This window comes from Sturnus vulgaris, chromosome 8, assembly GCF_052056855.1.
Source record: "Sturnus vulgaris isolate bStuVul1 chromosome 8, bStuVul1.hap1, whole genome shotgun sequence".
Classification (NCBI taxonomy): Eukaryota; Metazoa; Chordata; class Aves; order Passeriformes; family Sturnidae; genus Sturnus; species Sturnus vulgaris.
In genome coordinates this window covers 3,729,777-3,751,396 of record NC_142250.1, presented here as the reverse complement: position 1 = coordinate 3,751,396, position 21,620 = coordinate 3,729,777, and the positions used below count along the sequence as shown (strand labels likewise).

General features: G+C 43.9%; 1 protein-coding gene across 4 annotated transcripts in view; it reads right to left on the bottom strand.

Annotated features, from left to right (window-relative positions):
- RNLS (renalase, FAD dependent amine oxidase) overlaps positions 1 to 21,502 on the bottom strand; it is a 52,758-nt gene extending 31,256 nt beyond the window's left edge. The window contains exons 1-4 of one of the 4 annotated variants that reach the window (XM_014882282.2): positions 21,372 to 21,502; positions 21,147 to 21,243; positions 20,390 to 20,532; positions 19,637 to 19,795 (exon numbers count right to left, since the gene is read on the bottom strand). In XM_014882282.2, the coding sequence (XP_014737768.1) occupies positions 19,637 to 19,795; positions 20,390 to 20,532; positions 21,147 to 21,243; positions 21,372 to 21,483 (511 nt within the window). In that variant the 5' untranslated portion in view covers positions 21,484 to 21,502. Of the gene's footprint in view, positions 1 to 19,636; positions 19,796 to 20,389; positions 20,533 to 20,703; positions 21,064 to 21,146; positions 21,244 to 21,371 lie in introns of those variants that run through there. The other 3 variants (XM_088168727.1, XM_088168730.1, XM_088168729.1) reach the window with 3 other exon arrangements.
- Between the last annotated feature and the right edge of the window lie 118 nt (positions 21,503 to 21,620).

Genomic DNA, 21,620 nt, shown 5'->3' with positions numbered 1-21,620 from the left:
TATCCAGTGACCAAATTTAGGACTTTTTGGAGAGGATTTTTAGGATTTTTTTTTTGCCATTTAAGGGCAGATTTCTTTAAGAATTCCTTCCCAATATTTTTCCCAGAAATCCTTGAAATTTTGGCAGATTTTGGGTGTCTCAGTGCAGATTTTAGGACTTTTTTTTGGCCATTTTAGGACTTTTTTTGGTTAATCCAGCCTGGGATTCCCATGAACTGCAAACTTCCTCTACCGTAACCAAGAGAAACTAAACACCAAAAAAAAAAAAAAAAAAAAAAAAAAAAAAAAAAAAAAAAATCATGCAAATCACTCCCCAAAACACATATCCACGCCTCAGAGAGAGAAAATGAAAATAAAAACCCTGCTGCCATCCAAATTCTGCGTGACTATTTTCTGTCACTTCAGCCAGAAAAACAGAAGCAGCCTGATGGCTTTGTGGTGAAGTTGTGATGCTTTTATAACAAACTTTTACAGCTCCTGCAGTAGATTTAAGGCTTGTGAGCTGTGCTCATGTTGAATAAGAAAGTCCACAGTTTTGAAAGAAAGCTCCTGGAAAACAGAGAAGTGAAAATGTAGCTTAACCACCCCAGCTCCCATTTAAAATAAATCCAGTTTGTCAAACGAGGGAAGGAAGGAGGAATGGCAGCATCACCCCAAGCACGTTTCCTCCAGAGAGCTCTGCGTGTGGAAATGTGAAAGTCAGGCAGCCCAGGGAGAGAATTTGGGTTATTTGCACCTCCAAAACTTGGGACTCAGCCCAGCCAGGGAGATTCTGCTGCCCCATGCTTCCTGGAAGCCTGACTGGGAAGGGATTTTTATTTTATTTTTATTTTTGTGGTCAGACCGGAGGATTTGGGAAAGGCCCTGGAGGGGGATTCCACCATCAGGCTGTGGTACAGCCCCCCAGGGGGAAACTCAGCTGGCCACTGGGTCAGGGCTCATTTTGTCCCAGGGTTCACCTTTCTGGGCTATCTGAGGAAAATCCCCACAGCCCAATCTTCACAAAGCTCACTAACATATACATTCATATATACATACAGCTTCCAAATTAAAGGTTTTAAACCTCCCAAGGAAAACAAAACTGAATTTTATAAAACCACTCTGAGAAATAATGCAGTGATGCAGCTCTCCTCCAGATCCAGGCTGGGAGAGCTGCTCACCTGGAGAAGGCTCCAGGGAGAAATCAAAACTCCTTCTAATGCCTGAAAGGGCTCCAGGAGAGCTGGAGAGGGACTAAACCCCTGATTTTAAATTTCCTACGAAAACTCAAGCTTAACTGAGTGAAAAGAGTCACTCTGGCCCTGACTTATAAACTGTACACTTACAATGATGCGAGTGAGGGATATCAGGAGCAAAACAGCTTCAGCTATTTCATGTTTTCCTATCAACCAATAACATAAATTTGAATGCTCAGAATCATTTAGGCTGGAAAAGGCCTCCAAAACAAAGAAGTCCAACCTTTGACCGAGATCCCCACCTTGTCAGCTCACACAATTCCCCTTAATTCCAAGGGGAGGAATTTAAGACACAACTTTCAAACCGACTGTGGACAAGACTCCAAAACCCTCAAACCTGACCAGTAGGAAGGTGATTCTACCTGGAACACCACAGGCTTTGCTAAACAGATCTTTGCATGCAACTGGTGGCACGATCAACAAGTGAAAATTAAGTTTTATTATGTGTTGGTATTTATTATTTGTTATCTGCACTCCCAGATAACATTGCTGCTGCTTTCAAGCTAATATCAAGTTGTGCACAGAGGGAACAGTGAGGCAGCTCAAAGTTCTCATTACCTGCCCAAACAGGTCTGTATTTAAAGGCTGCATGAATAAATCTGATGCTGATCTTTGTGCTGTTCAGCTGCCTCTAACCTCCATCCTGATGTGATCTGCATTGTTTACCCAGCCCCACTGGATTCACTCCAAAATTTCATGCATTCTCTTCAGAATTACCTAAAGTTGAAGCTTGCTATAATCACATCTGGTTTAGCCTTCAGCCGTGCCTTACCAACTTGAATAAAAGGATGAAAAAAAAAGTCTCAGTGAAAGCCAAAGCCACAGGTGGAGCTCACCTTCAAAATACTGAGCTGGATTCTACCTGCTCATCATTCCTGTGCTATCCAGCAGAAATCAGCAGCACTGTTTATGGTAATGGCGTGGTTTTAAGGCAGGACTCCATTTCAAATGGTCTGCTAGGGATAAGCAATAGACAATTTATTACCTATCTGAAAAGAAAAACTCAAAACAGCATAACCAAATAAAGCCATCTCAGCTGAAAAAGAAAAAAAAAGAGAGAAAAAAAAAGGTAGTATTAGTTCCCAAATCAAAACATGAAATTTTTAAAAATATCACTTCTAGCATGCTCCATATATTTGGATTGGCAGAATAAAATTCAGCAAAGAGCAGACAGGATTTGCCCTTGCTCTTGCCTCCAAATCATAAACAAATAACACAATGCTAATTAAAAAATCAGAGGAAACTTGGTATCTTGGGCAGTAAGAGTCCTGAATAAACCAGGAAAAAAGAAAATAAAAAGAAAAATAACCAGAAAATGTTTTCTGCACAGCTTCCAGGATGCTTGATCCCCCGTGCTGGTTGTGCACAGGAACACACGAGATTCCCTTCATCCTTCTAAAAACACTTTGAGGAAGTCACAAATCATGGAGTGAACCTCTCCAAACCTTGCATAAGATTTCTAATCCTAAAACAATCGATGACTCACGACTTGTAGCCTCAGTAAGTGAAACTGCTGACATCAAAACCAGTGCCAGGGGTGAGCTGGCATGATAATTATGCACACTCACTTTCAGCTAGCCAAATGCCTCCCAAAAATAGAACCAGAGATATGAGGACTAATTAGAAGTGTCTGAACTACCAGGATTCCTATTTTTTTTAAAAAAAGAACGTTATTGATGTCAACTCAGCAGAATGTTTCCATTCCACTACCAGTCCTCTAGTGAAATATTCAGTGCATTTAAAGTGAAATTAAGGACTGGCCCCACCAAAAAAACAAATTCCAACCTGGCAGTTTTGTCTTTTGTTCAGTGTGAAAGATTTACAACTCGTTAATGAGGTTTTAGGTGCCCTGCAAAGAACGCACATCTCACAAAGGACCATCTGTAAAGAGATAGACACTGAACTGCACTGAGGGGTTTTGGAGCACAATCCATGTGGTAATGAACAATTAATTAGCATGCATTTGTAAAAGCATGCTAAAATTTAGGGCTGGCCATTTTATAGAGCCACACCTGTGCAGCACTGCTTTACTTCCTACATTACTAGAAAACGACTGAGAAAATGCAGAATTGTGTGTGAGACCAGTGCCCACCTAGAGATACATCTGGGAGGTCAACACACTTCCAAATTAACTCCTCCAGCAAGAACCTCATCCTACATCCGTACTTTGCAATAAAAATACTGAATTTACACAAAGGTGAATCTATTCTCCCTGATTTTCTTCTATTCCCAGGGCTCCTGAGGTCCACATCCCTTCCTTTATTACCTTTCTGACCTGGGCACTAATTAACACAGGTGGCATTTCCACTGCTTTCTGCAGCAGCTCTGGATACCCCAGGCTCATCACCCTTCCAGGACACAAAAAGGCAAGAACAAAACCTCATTTGCTAAAGGGACCCATTAACAGCAGCCACAGTGCACAATTCACCTCAGCTTCCCAGGAACTCCAACCCCCATTTGATTTAATGCTTCCTCAGAGATCCCTGCTCTCCCCAGCCTAAAATACCACCACCTTTGGGAAAAAAAATCCTCATAAAGTGCTAAAACTCAGTCGAGGCACAGTATTTGCACCACCCTGAAATGAACATTTTTACATAGCAAAATGAAGCATTTTTGGTACCAACTGTTCCCACAGAAAAGGGAACACTCAATCCAGTTTCCCCAAACGAAAAAAAAAAAAAAGAAAAGAAAAAAAAAGGCAAGGAAAGACATTTTTAGATTGTACAAAAATACAAAGAACTGATATAACCCACAAGGAAGTGTGGTTTGTGTGCACCACTATTAATCTATCTTGACTGAACAATATATATATTTTTTTTTTTATTTCACTCTTCCGCCTCCCCTTTTTGTTTGCTGTTGAGGACAGATAAGTGCTCCTGGCAGTATCTTGGCACAGGCATTTCACTGAACAGTAGCTATTGTAATAGCAAAAAAAATAAAAAATAAAAATCTTAGTCCCTCAGGTTCTGAGAATTTCACTTTGGGCCCATTAGACTGAAAGGTCTCTAATTCCAGGTTCATGCTGGAAAAACAGCAGTTTATGGAACAACAATAAACCTCTCCTCTGTAGAGAGTGCTAACCCAAGCAATGAGGGGGTTTAAAATTCTGATTAAATCCTCTAAGATTCTGCCAATCCTGTGCTGTGAAGGCAAACATCAGCCAAGAGAAAGAATCCCACTCCTGGATGGTCTTTAAGGTCCCTTCCAACCCCAACCATGTCGTGGCTCTGTGATTCTGCCAGCACCAGAATAAGCCTGGAAAGGAGGGTGCTCTAACAGCTACCCAGTGATGAACAACTCCCTGCACTGGGAGCCTTGCAGAGGCTGAGGTTAAGAAATGGATGGGGAATTCTTCCCTTACCAACATGGAGAAAAACAAAAAATCTGGCACATTAGGAGTTCTCACATGGAGAAATACAGCAGGGACTCGCTCATCCTAGAGTAAATATTCCAAATTACCGTGTGCATATTTCGTGTTTAAAGGGATTTTTCAAATCAGTTCACAGCTGTGTCATCTTTTGTACCAGCTTTGTCAGGGCTACTAAATTAGCTTTTATTTTATTTACTCTGAAGTGTCTTTTTAGGGAAGATTTAGAACTGTGCCAAGAAATAAAAGTGCTAAATCTTCTCAGACGTGAAGGTGTCTTAAATAACTGTGTCGCTGTGCCTTTGATCATTTCAGGGTACAAGCTTGGCAATGCTGCTGGGAGAAGCCATCCCCTCCATCAGTTCAGCAGATCCTGAGATTCAGAGAAAACAGCCACACTTTGGGGCTCACCAACCTCCCCTGCCTTGATCAAGCCCGGAGTAGAAGCTGTAATTGGCAAACCGAGGACTAATTGAGAGCAATTGCTCCCACTGTAACTTGATTAGGTTAATCAAGTAACATTTTGGGGGGGGGGGGGGGGGGGGGGAAATAAAAGGAAAGAAAAGCTTGTTAACAGTAATTATCTTTTTCTCCTGCAAAGCTAATACATGCATCACCTTCCTCTTTGCTAAATCCTGGCATCCACTACTTTTTCTTTCCAACTGACTGAAATCCTGCCTTTGGAGGCAGAGCTGTGACACAGGTGACATTCAAGTTTTGGAGGACACAGCCTCTGGGTTTTAATTTAGCTACTTGTTTTCCTAGGTGGGGGAGGAAAAAAAAAAATCAACGTTTTTTTCTTGTCCCCACCTTCAGCTGGATTTATTTATCCCCTTATTATTCTCAGCAGCTCTGCAAAACTCATTTCCTTCATTCTTTTGGCTTTCTAGGATAAAAAGGCAATTGCACCCTTCAAACCTCATTATGGTGGAAGAACACAACTGAGGCAAAATCTTAGTTCTGATAAAAGAGTCAGTGGAAATTTGGCAATTAACTGTGAGCAGGATGAGCTGTACAAACTGCTGCCAGATCCAGGCTCCCCTTTCTTTGCTAGTGATCAAAATGTGACAGCACAGTTTTAAAAGTAAATTTAATTTTTTTATACACTTTTCCAGGATTCTTTTACCCCCATCTCATCAGGGTTCTGAGAAGGCATTGCTGCATATTCATGTAAATATCCAGCACATCCTGGCAAATCCTTCTGGGTTTTATCAGATGCTCAAATTTTCCATTAATTTTAATAACCAGCCTTTTTTCTGCTGACTGCTTCTCACTTCTTCCTTCTACTCCTGAATTCAGGGATTCCATATTTTATTTCCTCTTCTTTATGTGGGGATTTTTTTCTTTTTAATTTGCACGGATAGTTCCCGAATTTTATTGCAGGGTTTTTTTTTTTTTTCATTTACCGAATTTCTCACAAGATAATTACCCAAACCCAGGAATTCGTATTTACTCACTCAGTGTTGCCTCCTACCAATTTCATCTCAAACAACTGAAGGCACTCAATTTAAAATGAATTTTTGAGTAAAACAATACCCCAAATTGCAGCTAAACACGTGCCAAACCTTGCAGGGCGTTTTTCTGGTGAAGAATGTGATCTAAGTGACAGAGAGATAAGGAAGAGGCTCAAAATACCTTCCCACAGGAACACAACCTTGCTTCTTTATTGTAGTCCAAGCTAGCCCTTGTGTTTTGATCCAGAGAGCTTCAATCAGCTTAGCCCATCAGTATTGTGAGCAATAATTCTAATTAAACCCCACTAATAATGTTGATAGGGGAAAAAACCCTCTCCAAGTATAGATTTTCCTAGAGCTAAACACATAACATTATAAAGCTGCAAGCAGCCTCTGCAACAAAAGAAGGTGAGGTGCCAGAAGTTTTAAAAAGAAATTGATAAAGCCCTCAAGACCCCATTAAAATCTCCTCTGGGAATAATTTGCAATCTGCTCCACTCCATGCAGACGTTGGATTAAAGCATCAAACCTTAATCTGGGGTTTTATTTCACCATGGGTTTCCCTCCCTGCTGCTCCCAGCCTCCAGGGAAGGGAGAAGGATTTGAGTGACCACAGCACCACACAGATTTCACATCAGGATCACAGGCTTTGTGATCCTGCTGCGAGCACCAGCCCAAAATTTGGGCTCTGCAGCTTGGAGGTGACACCCACAGGGCCCTTCCTTTTCCCGTTCTCCCACCCCCAGCCCTTTTCCCACACTCACACTCTCTTCTAATCTGCTGTAATTGCCACTAAGCAACACCCCCATCAATTTTTAGCAATGTTACCAAAGAGTCAAATCGTATTTCCTCATAATAACATTATTTCCTAATAATGCAGCCATTATCATACCATCCTTGTCACACAGCCTTTTTCATGGACCAGATCCTGTTATTTATTACCCTGATCCTGCATCCCTCAGGTGTGTCCCAAGGAGCTGTCAGCTACATCTCAAAGCACTCTAACAAGGGAAGGAGGCACCTCAAAAATAACAATTTGTTATTACTCATCCCCTTGGGAGATGCTGTGCTTCTGGCCTCGTGAAAGCTGAGCCTTGTCTTCCACTTCCCTCTTTCCCAAGGCAGCTTTAGGTGAAGGAGACAGAACCTGCAGGCATGTGACAGCCAATGTGATCCCTTCAACCACAGAACCACAGCAGAGCTCAGGAAATACCATGCCTGCTAAACCCCACTGCAAGCCTGGCCTAAAAAACACCACCCCCCCAAAAAAAAATAAAATAAAATAAAATAAAAGAGAGAGAGAAATAAGTACAGAAGTACGGGGGAGAACTTCCAAGTCAAAACTGGAAGTAGAAACAGAGCTATCAACTCTTCTGTAGCTGTCTATTGTTCTGGAGTGTGACTCAGCAGAACAAAGGCTTTTGTCTTCATGGAGAAACAGAGTCCACATTGCACAGGAAGTGGCAAAAATCCTGTCTGGAATGCTCGGTGTGCTTCCATGGGGAATTTCCCCAGCTTTGGAGAGACTACAAATCATGATCCTGCCCCACATGAGCTGAAGAGACCAGGGGAAGACTCTGGTTCTCCTGCACTCCATGGAAGAAAAAGAAGTTTGCAGAAAAAATAGATGAGTGTGAGAAGGTCTGAGAAAATTCACCTTTGCACTTGCACTGAATAAATCTGAAAAGACCTGGATTTATAAATGGGAATACTCTGGGAAGCACACAGGTACACGACAAACGCTGTGCCTCTACCACAACCCAACACTTTGAAACTGTCACCATATAAAAGCCTCCAGGTTTAAGACCAACATCTATACTTGAAATACTTGTACTTCCCTTTTTATACCAGTTCTGTCACATGCACAAATGTTAAAGGAGGCTGAAAGGGGAACATGAGCAAACAGCTTTCAAACCAACAATTTTGAAAAAAAAGATGTTTTAGCAGTAGCAAGAGATGCAGCCCTTGGATGTGATCAGACCTGCAGCTAATCAGCCTTTTTAAGTTAAACACCAAGTGGCAGAAAAAAAACAAGACAGCTGTAACTTTATTCAGGGACAGATTTTTCTGTCCATGCACACACTGCAATATCTGTGTTTGGACTAGTTTCTCTCACTCTTCCTCTCCAAGCATTCCCATGCCATCACCAGTGAATTTTCTGATGAGAAGACAGCATTATTCTACACCCAGAAATCACCTGCTACCATGCAAAGCAGCATGCTCAAGAGGCTATGGTTTTTTTCCCCCTACCACATGAAAGTTAATTTTCTTTGGTTTAGTGAAGCCAAGTTTATCCTCAGTTTGACAGAATAAATCTCCACCTCCCCCCATGCACTTTTCCTGTTTTTATTAAAATCCTGAGTGCAGTTTTCCTTGCAGAGTGGGTGAGTGGGAGTGTGGAGCACAAGTAAACCCTGTCTCTGTACGTCACAGTTGTGAAACACATTCTAAATAAAACCATATGCTCTTAGAAGGAAAGCTTCATCTCTCTCCCCTTTTGCTGCCTGCTCAGGTTGGCCCCCGTGCAGGACTAAGGGAATGCAAATACATTTATAGAAAGGTTTGATGAGAAACTGATAAAAAACACACTCATTTCTTTATTTATTCTGCAGGGTGAATGTACAAGACAATTTTAAATTAAGAAGAATTCTATGATTTGGCTTCTTCTCTTGTATCTCCCTTGAAACAGCTGTGAACTGGTGTCAGCTGGTACCTGTGATGTTTTAGTGTCTGATACTTCAATGATTTTCAGAGCAGATACCTCATGATGATGGGGAGGAAACAAACAAACAAAAAATCACTAATCCACTGTTCTAGCAAAAAAACAGATTTATTCTAGAGCTGGTTAGAAAGTTCTGTAATTTGTCCTCACATTTACAACTTTAATGATGCCCTGTGCAGCTCTCAGCTATGAAACCTAACAAGCCACTCTGTTAATTCTTTGTGACATTTTGCAAAATATGCCTGTGACATGCGTGACAATAACTGAACCCATGTTCTTCTTTTTCATTCCTTATTTTCTGCCAAACGACGTGCCTTGGTGACAGAGGGAGGCTGACACAGGAACGTGGGGAGCAAAGACAAACCACCCCATTTCTTCCTCGTATCAGGACTTCTTTCGGTGACCAAAAACACACCAAAGGGGAAGTGCCACAACTTTTTTTCTCTGTATAATATTTAATTTCCCGTTCTGAGTTATGCAATATCTCTCCCACGAGCAGTTTTCCTCCCTTGGCCTGCACTGGGTATTTTGGGCACGTATAAAAAGGTGTGTCACCTTTTTTTCTCCTATCCTTTGGCATCTCACCTGGTCTCTTGTTCAGGTAGCTCTCAAGAAGAAAGGCAAACCCAAAAGCAACACTTTCCAATGCTGCAGATGTGCAATGATGGAAAAAGGAATATTGGGAAAGGAAGCCTGCAAGTCTGAAGGGTCAGGTTATTCAGGAGTCCTCATCAAACCTTGCTCAGGCTTTATCTGTGTGATCAGCACTGATAAAAGCAGGATAAGCTTCCCCCCAAGCTGAAGCTGCTCTGTCATGCAAACCACAGCCCCACTAGAGAGCTCTGACAGCTAAATGTTGTTAAATGACTAAATTTCCATTAGTAACTGGGATTTTTGCTTGTTTCTCAAGCAGCTTCGTCACCTGCTATTCAGATCTACCTAAGACATAATCACTAACAGAGATGGCTGAAATAATAAAATCAAATTAAAGCTGTGTACATTTGTAATGCTCTGCCCACAATCAGTTTCATGTGGCTTCCACTGGATCACATGTTCTGGGTGTCTTGTCTGGTTTATTTCTTTTGTTTTATCACACGTTCTTTCATTTTGAGTCCTGTCTCTCCTGTCACGACTTTCCAAAGGATTTAGACACGCAGCCAAGCATGCAGAGCACATGTTCTGGAAGCACAGATAAATTAAACAAGCTGTACCTGATTGCAACTGGCCCCTCCTCTGCCATCGTTTTGCCAACTTTTATAGATTAGACACACAATCAAGTGTACGACTTTAAAAACCTGGTTCTCCAGTCTCCTTTCTTTAGCTTGTAAGAAGGGAAGCCACGGCTAACAAATCCTAATGCTCAAAATGTGACACAGTGGAGGGGAAAAATAAAAATATGATTCCTTGAAAGTTATTGACAGATCAGCTGCAACCTACCAGAGGCTGAAAAAAGATACCAGATGGAATAAAAAATCCTTGCTATTAGTACATCATACCAAATGCTGTGTTCCAAAGCAAAACTCTGCCTTCCTCCTGCTGCAAGGAACTGTTTCTTGGAAAATTGCTTATGCCTTTATTGACGATGACTATTGACTCTAATACCTAAGTGTGACAAAGGAACAAAAAAAAAAAAAAAAAAAGCAGAAATACCGATGTCACCCAACACTGTTCAGACTTATCTGCCTTGCAAATACGATTAAGATAAAAAACCACACAAGTACTCACTTAAAATTGAACCTTAAAACCCCAAAAACCGTTATTAATGCCAAGTACCTTGACATTTGACTTTACAGTAAAATACAAGAGATAACACACACACAAAAAGTGGGGAGATAGGATTTATGGCTGAAGGCAACATGACAGAAAAGAAATAGAAAAGAACAAAGACTAATTTAATACTAATTTTAAATATGCCAAATAAGAACATCTCTAACTGCCTATAAAAACAAACAGATCAGCAGCACAGTCCCACTGCCAGAAGCTTTATGCAGGCTCAAAAAATACAAAGCCAAACCTCTTAAAAATCAGTATTGATGTAAACCCCAGATCAGGTCAGCAAACCACCTGAAGATCCCACTTAGACTGGTTCCAGAACTACCACAGGTTTTTGAGCACTTATGAGACAAACAAAGCCAAACAAGCCCCAAACTGCTCACAAGGAACTATCAGACCCTTTCCCCGTGGGATTACTGAGGCATTTCACCACCTCCTGAGGGTTTAAAAAATTAAAAAAAAAAAAAAAAAAAAAAAAAAAGAACTGATGTGTTACATTTATTTTCCAAATACCTGCTGGTGTTTTTGTCGTGACTGTCACCAACAGGCAGGGGAGAGATGAGAAAATCACACAAAATTCTGAACCAAGGGGCAAAAACTTGGAGGAGTTAAGTTTAAAAAGACAGCCATAATGATGACCCCTCCCAGTATTTCAAGCAGCACACAAATTGAGACTAGGATGCCCTCCTGGAAGCATTCTGGCAGCACCACAGAAATGTAATTTATTGCTTCACCTCTTTCCAAGTGTGCAGATGCTAACGGGGCCAGGATCCTGCAGCACAAGCACGAGGCAAGCAGACTCACACTGGCATCTAAAGGTGTTATTTACTATCTGATGCCTTACAAAATGTCTGCAAAGGGCCAGCATCTTGTAAAAAGCTAACAAGATAGAAGAAATGTCAGTATTTAATTTTTACAATGAGTGTCCAAGGCCAGGGCTTGGAGAAACCTGGGAGAGTGGAAGGAGTCCCTGCCCATGGCAAGGGGTGGAATGAGATGAGCTTTAAGGTCACTCCCAAACCATTCTGTGATTGTCTGCACATGAACCCAAATTTTCAGGCAAATTTCCTTGTTTCAGTAAGAATTACTTGGCATTTTCTTCCAACTAGAAAGCTAAGCTTTTGTTAAATTCTGTCTTAGGGAAAATGACCCATCTTTTCCATGAAGTTGGGCACAAATCCTAGCTGTAGTTCAGCCACTCGAAAACAAGTAGTGATTTCAAAGTTAGTATTTTTTCCTGCTTTTAAGTTAATTGTGAGCATAATTTCCATTAGTAAATGTGAGTGCTATTTTTGCAACGTGGCTTAAATCAGAATATATTCTGAGAAAAGATTTCTTATCAGTGTTCCTAAATACACCTCCTACTGTGCCAGAGGGAAATGGACATGGAAACAGACAGCAAATCTATTTCTTTTGTGCTTTACAAACCCAACCAGCACCTTGTTGTTCTGCAGTCACTTAACAGCCTGTGAGACACTTAAACCACTCGCTGCCTGCACACAGTTCACTGAATAAAATTTACTTTCCTGGATTTCCACAGGCATCCACCCATTCTCCCTGAAGTATAAATCCAGTGGGAAGAGAGCAGTAAATCCTGCTTTATGGAGAGGTGTGCACTCACCCTCTGTGCCTTTGCAGGGTGGCATCACTCAGCCACATCTGGGCACAGCTGCATTTTTAAAAGATGACTTTGGGAATAGAATTGGAGGCTACTGGTGCAGCAGGACTGACTCTGGAAACCTTGATCTACATGTCCCTTGTTCTGTTGAATAAATCAAGTGGAGAAACAGCTTTAATCCATTTTGGTAAGGCAGTAGGTTCTTTACACTTTAAATAATTTGTGGCAGCAGACAACAGGGGGTGCTTCATCAGCTAAGTCAATTAAGGTGACCAATCACACCTTCATTTCTCACCCAGCCTATCCCTACCTTTTGTTTCCTTAAATTACACCAGCCTTTGAACAGAGTCTATCAGGGCTCTCTCTTTTTTGAAGAATAGTTACAGTGCTTTGAGTATCTCTGACAAGGTGGGTAGAGGAGGGAATTAAAACCCAAAGGAAGAGCAAGGCAATCAGCAGTAAACTCAGGCCTCCAAGGTAGCACAGGTAAATCCAAAACCATCTCTAACATCTCACCTGATGGCTCAGGAAAAATGAACAGAACTTGATTTCTACAAAAGGTGTCTGAGGGAAAATTATTCCTTCCTTAACCCAAGAGCATACCAACATTCTTGGAAATTATGAAGCCAAGTGTGAAAAGCTGGAAATTTTGGCTCCATGTGAAATTTAGGTTTGACTCAATGGAGCCAAAACCTCATTAGGTTTAAAATTAATATTTTTTTCCTCCCTGCTCTAATCCAGATGTGGACCACAAAAATAACTGAAAAGTTCACAGACGTGTCCATGGGAGGTAAAGATAATCTTTGTAAAGAATGGTCTCAATTACAGTGATGGGAGTGGCCAGCAACTATTAAAAAAATCCCCTAGAAATCCACAAAACCCCATCCAGTCCAAAGGCACTGCCTAAGCTATGAGAATACATTTAAAAAACATTGTCCAGTGAAGGCTTTTCTCTGCCTACTTGATTGCAGCACTAAAAAATAAATAAATCCCAAAGCAAGCAATTAAATGTAAAGACTGCTTGCAAACCTGCACCAGACTTTTCAAGGGTTTTCAGCTCTCTAAAAGCCATAGTTTGAGTGGCAGATTTCACATTAAAAAGAAGGCTGTAAAGTCCAAATCAGCCTGTGGTCACCTTTGCGAATTTCTCTCTCTCAAGTGTGCCCAGAAGGTTTGGTAACAGGAAAAGAGGGAGAACTTTTCCCCAAAAAACAAAACCTGCATGAAACACTTAAAAAAAAAAAAAAAAAAAAGGGGGATTTTATTCAAAAAGAGGGGTGACACATAACATTATCACTCTTTTCCAAAACCAACCATCAAAACCATTTTAGATTCAGGATATGAAAATTCAAGAATTCAAGGCTGGTAAAAAATGTCCTAACTGTACTTCCTGAAGAATAAGATCTTACAGCATATCCCAGGTTCCTACAACACAGAAACCACCAGGTCATTAAACACATGTCCCACAAGACACAAATAAAGAAGTTTCAGAATCGCTCAGTTTGGTTTCATTTTTTGGCAAGGAACTTTTTTCCCCCTCCTTTTAGGCTCATGGCAAAAAGCAGCTTTGGAAAGATTTCCCCATCTGAACATAACCCCTGGAGAGAACCAAAGACTGGGAAAAACTGAGAGGTATCTGTGTTTATTGTTGGGATAAACAAACTTCAGAGCATTTATTTGTTCTGTTCCAAGTATGTCCTGTGCTCAAATACCATCACCTTTATTATCTAGAAAAAAAACAAAACAAAAAAAACTTTGTGCACATAGGCTCACGTTCAACCAATCCAATATGTCTGTGGTCCCATTCTCCATTTTGGGTACTGGAATGACACAAAAGAGCTAAAGAAGCACTAGATAAAGATGTGACCAAGTGCCCTGGTGCTGAAGGACCCTGCCAAACCAGCACAGGCTGCAATGGCGGGAAGAGCAGCACGTCCAGGTTCAAGGAATTACAACCAGCCATTGTCAGGCAGACTCAAAAGTGTCAGCACACAAAAGCAGTGCTGCCTTACACGTCAGAAATAAATTTTTTTTTCTCAAACCAGCTCGGCTAAATCAGCACAATCTGCTGCCAGTTTAACGTGCAGGTGCTCTGAAATCCCTCCGGGGACTGCACAGGAAACCTAAGCTGAGGACTCCAACCGCAGAATGGCAGCACTCAGAGGGCTCAGCCGGCCCCTGAGCTGCTCCCCTGCCCCTGCTGCAAGAGCACAATGTGCCAGCAAGTCTGTGGGCCACATGGTGAACTGAGGATCACACCACTCAGCCTGCTAAAAATAACTCCCCCACCCTTTTTTGGGGGAGAAAGGGCGGGGGGACTGTGTGCCTGTGGTCCCACAAGCGGTTGTGCTGCTGCAGCTGGAGGTGGGGCAGCACCAGGAGCAGGGATTGCTGGAGGAAATGCTTTTGCCACGTCTCCAGGCACTAAAAGGTGATGCTGTGACAGAGCAGGACTCACCCTCTCTGCAGGGTTCCATTTTAAGAGCTGGCACCCCGGTCTGGCCAAAGGATGGACTCTCCTAGAGTGGGAACCAAGCCTGAAGACAAGAAGCTGCACATTTTGCTCAAATTGCATCGGGCTTTTTTCCTTCTATTTCACCCTGAGATGTGTCAAATAAGAGTTTCAGCTTTCCACCCAAGGCAGGCAGCCTCAGCTGACAACACCAAAATGCAAAGTAGCCCTTTATCTAATACAGATTGGATTTCACTCTCCTCTCCAGGCATCTCGTGCTCACACACATAGGGTTTAATCCCCACACTTCCCAGATGGAGAGGGTCACTGGGATCAGCATGTTTGATAGGTCCCCAATGTGCTCAATAACTGCAGAATAAGCCCATTATAAGCACTGTAGATATTAAAAAAAAAGAAACAAAAAACAAAAAAAACCCACCTAAAAACAGACTAAGTCAAACACACACTGAAGAATACACACGGCCTACTTGATTTTTTTTTCTCCTGATGTGCAATTCCAGCTCTGGCAGCCTTTATTTTTAGAAGGACTCCCTCAGAGAGGCTATACCCGAGCTGCAGCAGGCAGTGAACACGGAGGAGCTCTGCCAGGAGCTCTGAAGGCTGACAGGGAGGTTCTGGTGGCAGCTGCTCCTCCTCAGACACTCCCCTGCTCCCCAGATGTGCAGTCCCACCTTCTCCTTCCTGCCTCCCTCTGCCTGTCAGACCATTCCACCAGCAAATCCAAATCCTCAGCCAAGAGAAAAACAACCTCCCAAAGGAGGGCCACGGAGATGATCCGAGGGACGGAGCAGCTCTGCTGGGAGGAAAGGCTGGGATTGTTCAGCCTGGAGAGGAGAAGCTTTGGGGTCACCTCAGGGTGGTCTTCCAGTGCCTGGAGGAGCTGACAAAAAAAAGATGGAGACTCTTTACAAGGGCCTGGACAAGGGGTAATGGCTTCAAACTGGAAGAAAATAGGGTTAGATGGGATATTGGGAAGGAATTGTTCCCTGGGAGGGTGGGCAGGCCCTGGCACAGGGTGCCCAGAGAAGCTGTGGCTGCCCCTGCATCCCTGGCAGTGTCCAAGGCAGGGCTGGAGGGTTTCCTGCTCAGGGATGCTCCAAGTTCTGCTGCAGCCCTGATAACTTTGGCACACCCATCCCAGGGGATCACCCCAATTTACCACAGACCCTCCCACTGCCACAGCCTCAGGGTGCTCTCCAGCCAGATGAGTGACAGGTTTTAAAAGGACCACAACCAAGAACTCCTCGTGTTGCCAGAAAGCCCAAATACTTCCACACTGTGGCCTCAGCTCCCTGATAAGCAACTAACAAATCAGTGTACATGTTTACACTGGACATTTCAGATCTGTTAGGTAATGAGAGCTCCAAGCTGGATAAGCCCTGCTTAGATTGCTTGGAACTGGAACCACAGAATTCCGAATTTATCATCGTGCTATCCAAAAATAAACACATTCACTCAGCAAGGACTTGTGACTCGTGAAAAATTATCAGAGTTGTGCTTTCCTAACTCCCATTATAAAGCCTTCCCACGCAAATACAGCCCTATTTCACTTGTATCTTCTCATCAGCTTGTATTATTTAAAACATGTGGGACATTCACACAGATGGAAAAAAAATAGGTCAGGCTCCAAACAAAAGCCAAGCCATCCTGTTTTATTAGCAGCTTAAACATGCAGAACTGTAATTTGAAATTCCAAGGAAAGCAACATAATGAAAACATTCTGAACACACACACACAAAAAAACCCCACTACTGCAAATCGCTGCAACCTTAAATTTCCATGTTGCCAAATGCCTTAAACTAAAAAACAGAACTGATAAGAAGGCTTCTCCAACTGATCACTACATTGCTCAGTGATCATATGGAATCTGGGACATAAATCTAGGATTTTTCTAACATCAGCAGCCTGTATAACAGTCCAGCACCTTTGAAATATTGTTGGACAATGAACATTTGCAAAATCTTGTCCTTTCATTTGCAAAGATCCTACTATTAAATAAATTCATTCCTTTCCTTGAACTCGTATTACAAACCTCAGAAAGATTTATTCATTTCCCTTTTATCTTCTGCATAACCCCAATTTTTTACCAGAATATGTAAAGTCCAAATCAGTGCAGTGAATTTAATTTAGTTATTCAAGCTGAATGCCCCAAACATCATTTGATTGCTGCCACCTATTGTTGTTCCAAACATGTTGCAAGGAGTTAACCCTTTATCCAGCAGCTACTGTAAGTCGTGCTGGAAGCACTTCTGGCTCTGCTGCTAATATGCAACTGCTGCATCTATTTGAATGTGATAATTGTGGAATGAATAAAGGTTGAAAATTAAGGTGAATTTTATATATATATACACACAAACTATTACATTGTTTGTTTTATATCTCTTTTAAAAAATTGGGCATATTTACACACTAACTTCTCCATTGATCTAAGACTTGGCTTTTCTCTCACAAGAGAAGTAAATCTGGAACATTCATTTCTCCCACAGCCCATATAAAATAGTAATTTCAGGCTGCCAAAGGCCACTTAATTCTGTCTCCTCCTAAATGCACACAGCTTCACAATGACATCATGTTCACACTCATCTGAGGTCAAAGGACACAAAAACTATCCAGTCTAGTTTAGTCTGCCGAGTTTAAGTATTAAAACAGCAACTTTGCCACTGAATGTGAAATTTGAGAGGTTATTTCAAACTATTAATTTTCCAAATATCGTGTAAATAAGTGAAAGTTGTTTAAAAAACAAACGTGGGGGGCCAAAGACCTCCCCCCTCAAAGAGGAAAATGGTGAAATCCTGGAGGGGTAAATTCCCACCTCTGGCAAGTCATTTGAACTCTCCAGCTCAGGCTCTTTTACACACAAAAGTCAAAGGCTAATTCCAACCCTCACTGAGGGACCAAAGCATCCCCTACTCCACCCAGCTATTCCCATGCTCCTTTCCTCTCCTGCAGCCTTTGTCCACGCATTAATGCCAGAAATATCCCATCACAACCCATTTAAAACTTTATCAGGCTTGGAACTGGGAGCCCAGTTGTACCCAAGTGGCTCAAGAGGGCCCTGGCACAGGTCCCCCAGCCAAGCACTTCAATCCCTGGCTAAACTGCTCCAAAAAGGCACCCCTGGAAGCACTCTCAGATGAGGCAAGTGAAGAGAGACCACGGGGGATATGGGAAGGGCTTAAACCCATAAAAGCCTCTGATGAAGAAGCTGCCAAGGCAGGGATGTTTCACCGAAGCAGTAAAGGCTGAAAAGCAGGACAGACAAAACTCGGCTGTTTTATCACTCCTCATCCCAAACCACAACGGCAACTGAGGTTAACACTGCCCAGGCACATCTTCCATTTAGCTCCAGAGTCCTCCTTCTATACAATAAGAGCCTTCCAGACCAGCAGGGAAGGCAGCTTTATTTCCAAATCCTGTCCCCTTCCCTTTAAGCCGCTCGCCCGCCCGTGGCTGAGTGGCCACACGTGACCCTTGCTGGCCACCCAGGTGGAAGCCCTCCCCTTCCTCCAGCTCTGCACATCTCCTGTTCCATCCCACGGCAGCAAGAGCAGCCCTCTCACCGCAGTGACAGCCAGAGGGAAGTTTCCAACAGGCAGCAGGAACCTCCCCTTCCAGGAGCAGCTGGAATCGCTACCGGGGATGCACAAATATGGCTCCCGTCAGAATCGCCGGATTTCGCCCCTGGATTTGGGAGACCAGAACATACAAATGGCTAAAAAGCGTCAGTGTGGAGGGGAGAGAACACCTATTCCTTCTATCCATCTATCATGAAATTGCATCTTAAATCCCAAGCGAGGTGAATTCAGGAAAAGCTCCCTTCTCTGCCAACAAAACTCAGTTCTCCAACATGCAACCAAAACAACGCTGAGATTCAGACACACAGCAATGCACCTGACCCTCTGTGAGCTAAAACAGATCTGAAACTGCACCCTGCTCAGGATCTGCAACACCCTCCTCATCTATTCTTTCCCTTAGTTCTTAGCCTAAAGAAACGGGGTAAAGATGCCCATGGCTCCAATGCCGGGGAACTCTGGGGCAGGGCGAGTCAATCCTGCTGCCTGAGATGCAGAATTAACAGCTGGATGGACATCTGGAAGCTGATCTCACACAGGGAACAGGCAGAGAGGGGAAGAGAAACAGGAAGAAGGGGAGGAGAAGACAAAACTTGCTGGATTCCCTCAGATAAAAGTCAATTCTGCACAGAACAGGAGGAGAGGATGCTGTGGGAAGCATCTGACAGCTCCAGCTCTCCCAGGAGCAAGTGAAATGAACTGTTCACCTTAATTACATTTTCTGAAGGGGAGCTGCCTGCTTTCTGGACAAGAAAGGATTTAATTATCTCAAGAAAAACAATTTGCAAAGACATCAGTGCCAGCTGGGGAAGGCCTTGAGATGCAGACTAGCAGAACCCCAGGAAAGCTCTAAAGAACATTTTCTCTACTTCTCTTCTATTTTTTTATTTCTATTTTTCTATGCTATTACTTATTCTATATTTATTTCTTTCACTATTAACCAGACCACCTCAGTAGTGGTGGGCCAGACCCACCTTTTTTTCCAGGGGAAATGGGAGGTCTCATAAAACAGCAACTAACAGAGAAGTCCTGTTCTTACAGAGTATTTGCCTACTTAGGCACAAAACTTAAAATCAGAGGTTGTAATGAAAATACTTCTCTTTACAGAAATGCTCAAGAAAACTTGTCCAATTCAGTAACTATCTGCAAGCTGCACAAAGGCAAGCCCTGCTTCAGAAGTCAGCAAAAAAAATTGAAGATCAGATTCAAAACTGACTCATCTGTTTAGATGTTTATGATGCCAAGGTGTTACTGGTCACACACGACGTGTATGGCCTTGAAATTACCCACCTCTTATCATCTTCCACCGTGTCCTGATGGAATAATTAAGCAGCTCAGACTGCTGAGTGTCATTTTTTACTTCACAAGATGCTCAAATGCTATTTTAAGTGAGACACCTGCGATTTTGAGGTCTGAACTTACTGTCCACGATGTCACCTTGCAGCTGGAGAATCTGTGGGACAGGCATGGTGAGAATTACCACATCAAACTGCTCCGGGGGTCCCGTTTTCCTGGAGACTTCCCACCTCCCATCCCGCAGAGAGATGTGAGTCACGTGCTGCTCATAGGACACATCAGCACCTGCAGGAAAAAGCAGCAGGTAAACACATGTAGTAGTGAATTCCATGGGGAAAATGCAGAGGGGCAGAGTTATTTATAAGGGATGGAATGGCTTCCCAATGCCAGAGGGCAGAAACACAGCTAATTATTTACAAGATGAGGGTTTTTTAAAAACAGCTGATTAAAAAATTGAAACAATTGCATGGAGGACCAAAATTTGACTACTCTCACGACTCAAACTTTTCTAAACAGGGTTAAATTAGTCACTGAACTGCACACGTGGTTCTGCCACATGGCACCTAAGAAAGTCTAAACTCCTTTTCCAAAGGACTCTCCACCCAGCAGGTTCACATCCTTTCTCCAAAACACAGGATGTAGCTCACCCCTCTGTCCCGTTACCCAGCAGATGTTCTGTTTGTACAGAGATTTTATACCTGCAGGACTTGGGAATTCACAAAGCTCACAGACACGTTTATCCACCTGAGCAACTTCCAGGCACCCATAAACCAACAAGGAACTTAAATAACCTCATCAGGGATTTAAATTCGAAAGGCACCGCCAAAAACACAACCATTAAAGCCTTTCCCTTCACACAAAGGTATCCAAAAGCATTACCTGACTGTTCTAAATAGTACTTGACAACCGACGAGATGCCCTGGGGTGCCACGTAATTTTGGGAGCCTTCTCTCACCACCATTCCTTCCACAGGAGCGGTCAGTGGCTTCAGGATGCCGTGAGACACGAGCTCCTCGTAGAATCTTGAAAGGAAGAATAAAACAGGGGTGAAAACTCGTTCCATTCCCCACAACCAAAGCTAAGACCAGCCTGACTTTCAAATTTTAATGGGCAGCATTTCAAGGCGGGTTATGCATAAACGCAGCAATACAAGAACAAACTACCGTGCTATTGCATTGGGCCTGGCCTTTTACCTGAGAGCAAGGCCACCTGTGATGGAACTTGTCAGCTTGCTTATTCCAGAGGCAGAGGAATGTACGACAGCTCCCGAAAGCTGGAACTCCCTAAAGCACAAGCTCTGCGGGGTGCAGGAATACTCCAGCCACCGTCTTGTCGCTGCTTCTCACGCAAATTTCGCATTTTCGCACCGCTGCTACACTTCCCTCCCCTTCCCAAAGACACAGTGAGCTACCAATGAGTTTTCCATCGCGTTTCCCAGATTTCAGCCCTCCGCGAGCGAGCGGCAGCGGGGTTTGGGTGCTGGCGGAGGGATTGAAGCAAACCTTCCCAACCCCGCGCTTCCCACCTGCGGGATAGGCGGGATCAGCGGGATCAGCGGGATGGGGCCGGAGCCGAAGCGCTGGGGGCGGGATCAGCGGGATGGGGGCGGGACAGGCCGGGATGGGGCGGGTCTCACCTGAGCCGCGGCCCCGCCAGCTCCGGCTCGCAGGTGACGAACTGCGCGCCCAGGTCGGCGCTGCCGCGGTCGGCGCGGGTCGTGCTCATGCGGCCCCCTGCGCGACAGCCGGTCAGGGAGCGCCGCGACACGCGACATGACACCCCAAGCCTCACGACACCCCACGCGACAGCGCCACACGCCAGGCCCGGGCTCGCCCCCGTCATCCCCCCCCGCCGGACCCACCTGCGCCCCGCGCCTTGTCCCACACGGCCACTTGTGCCCGCGGGGCCCCGCGCAGCAGCGCCGCGCCCGCCGCGCCCGTCAGCCCCGCGCCCACCACCAGCACCCGCGCCATGGCCGCCGCACGCCACCGACACCGACACCGGCACCGGCACGGACACGCCCACGGACACGCCCACCAACATGGACACCGACGTGGACACGCCCCCGTGGTGGGCGGGGCCTCCCGGACGGCCGCGCGCCTCTGGGAGC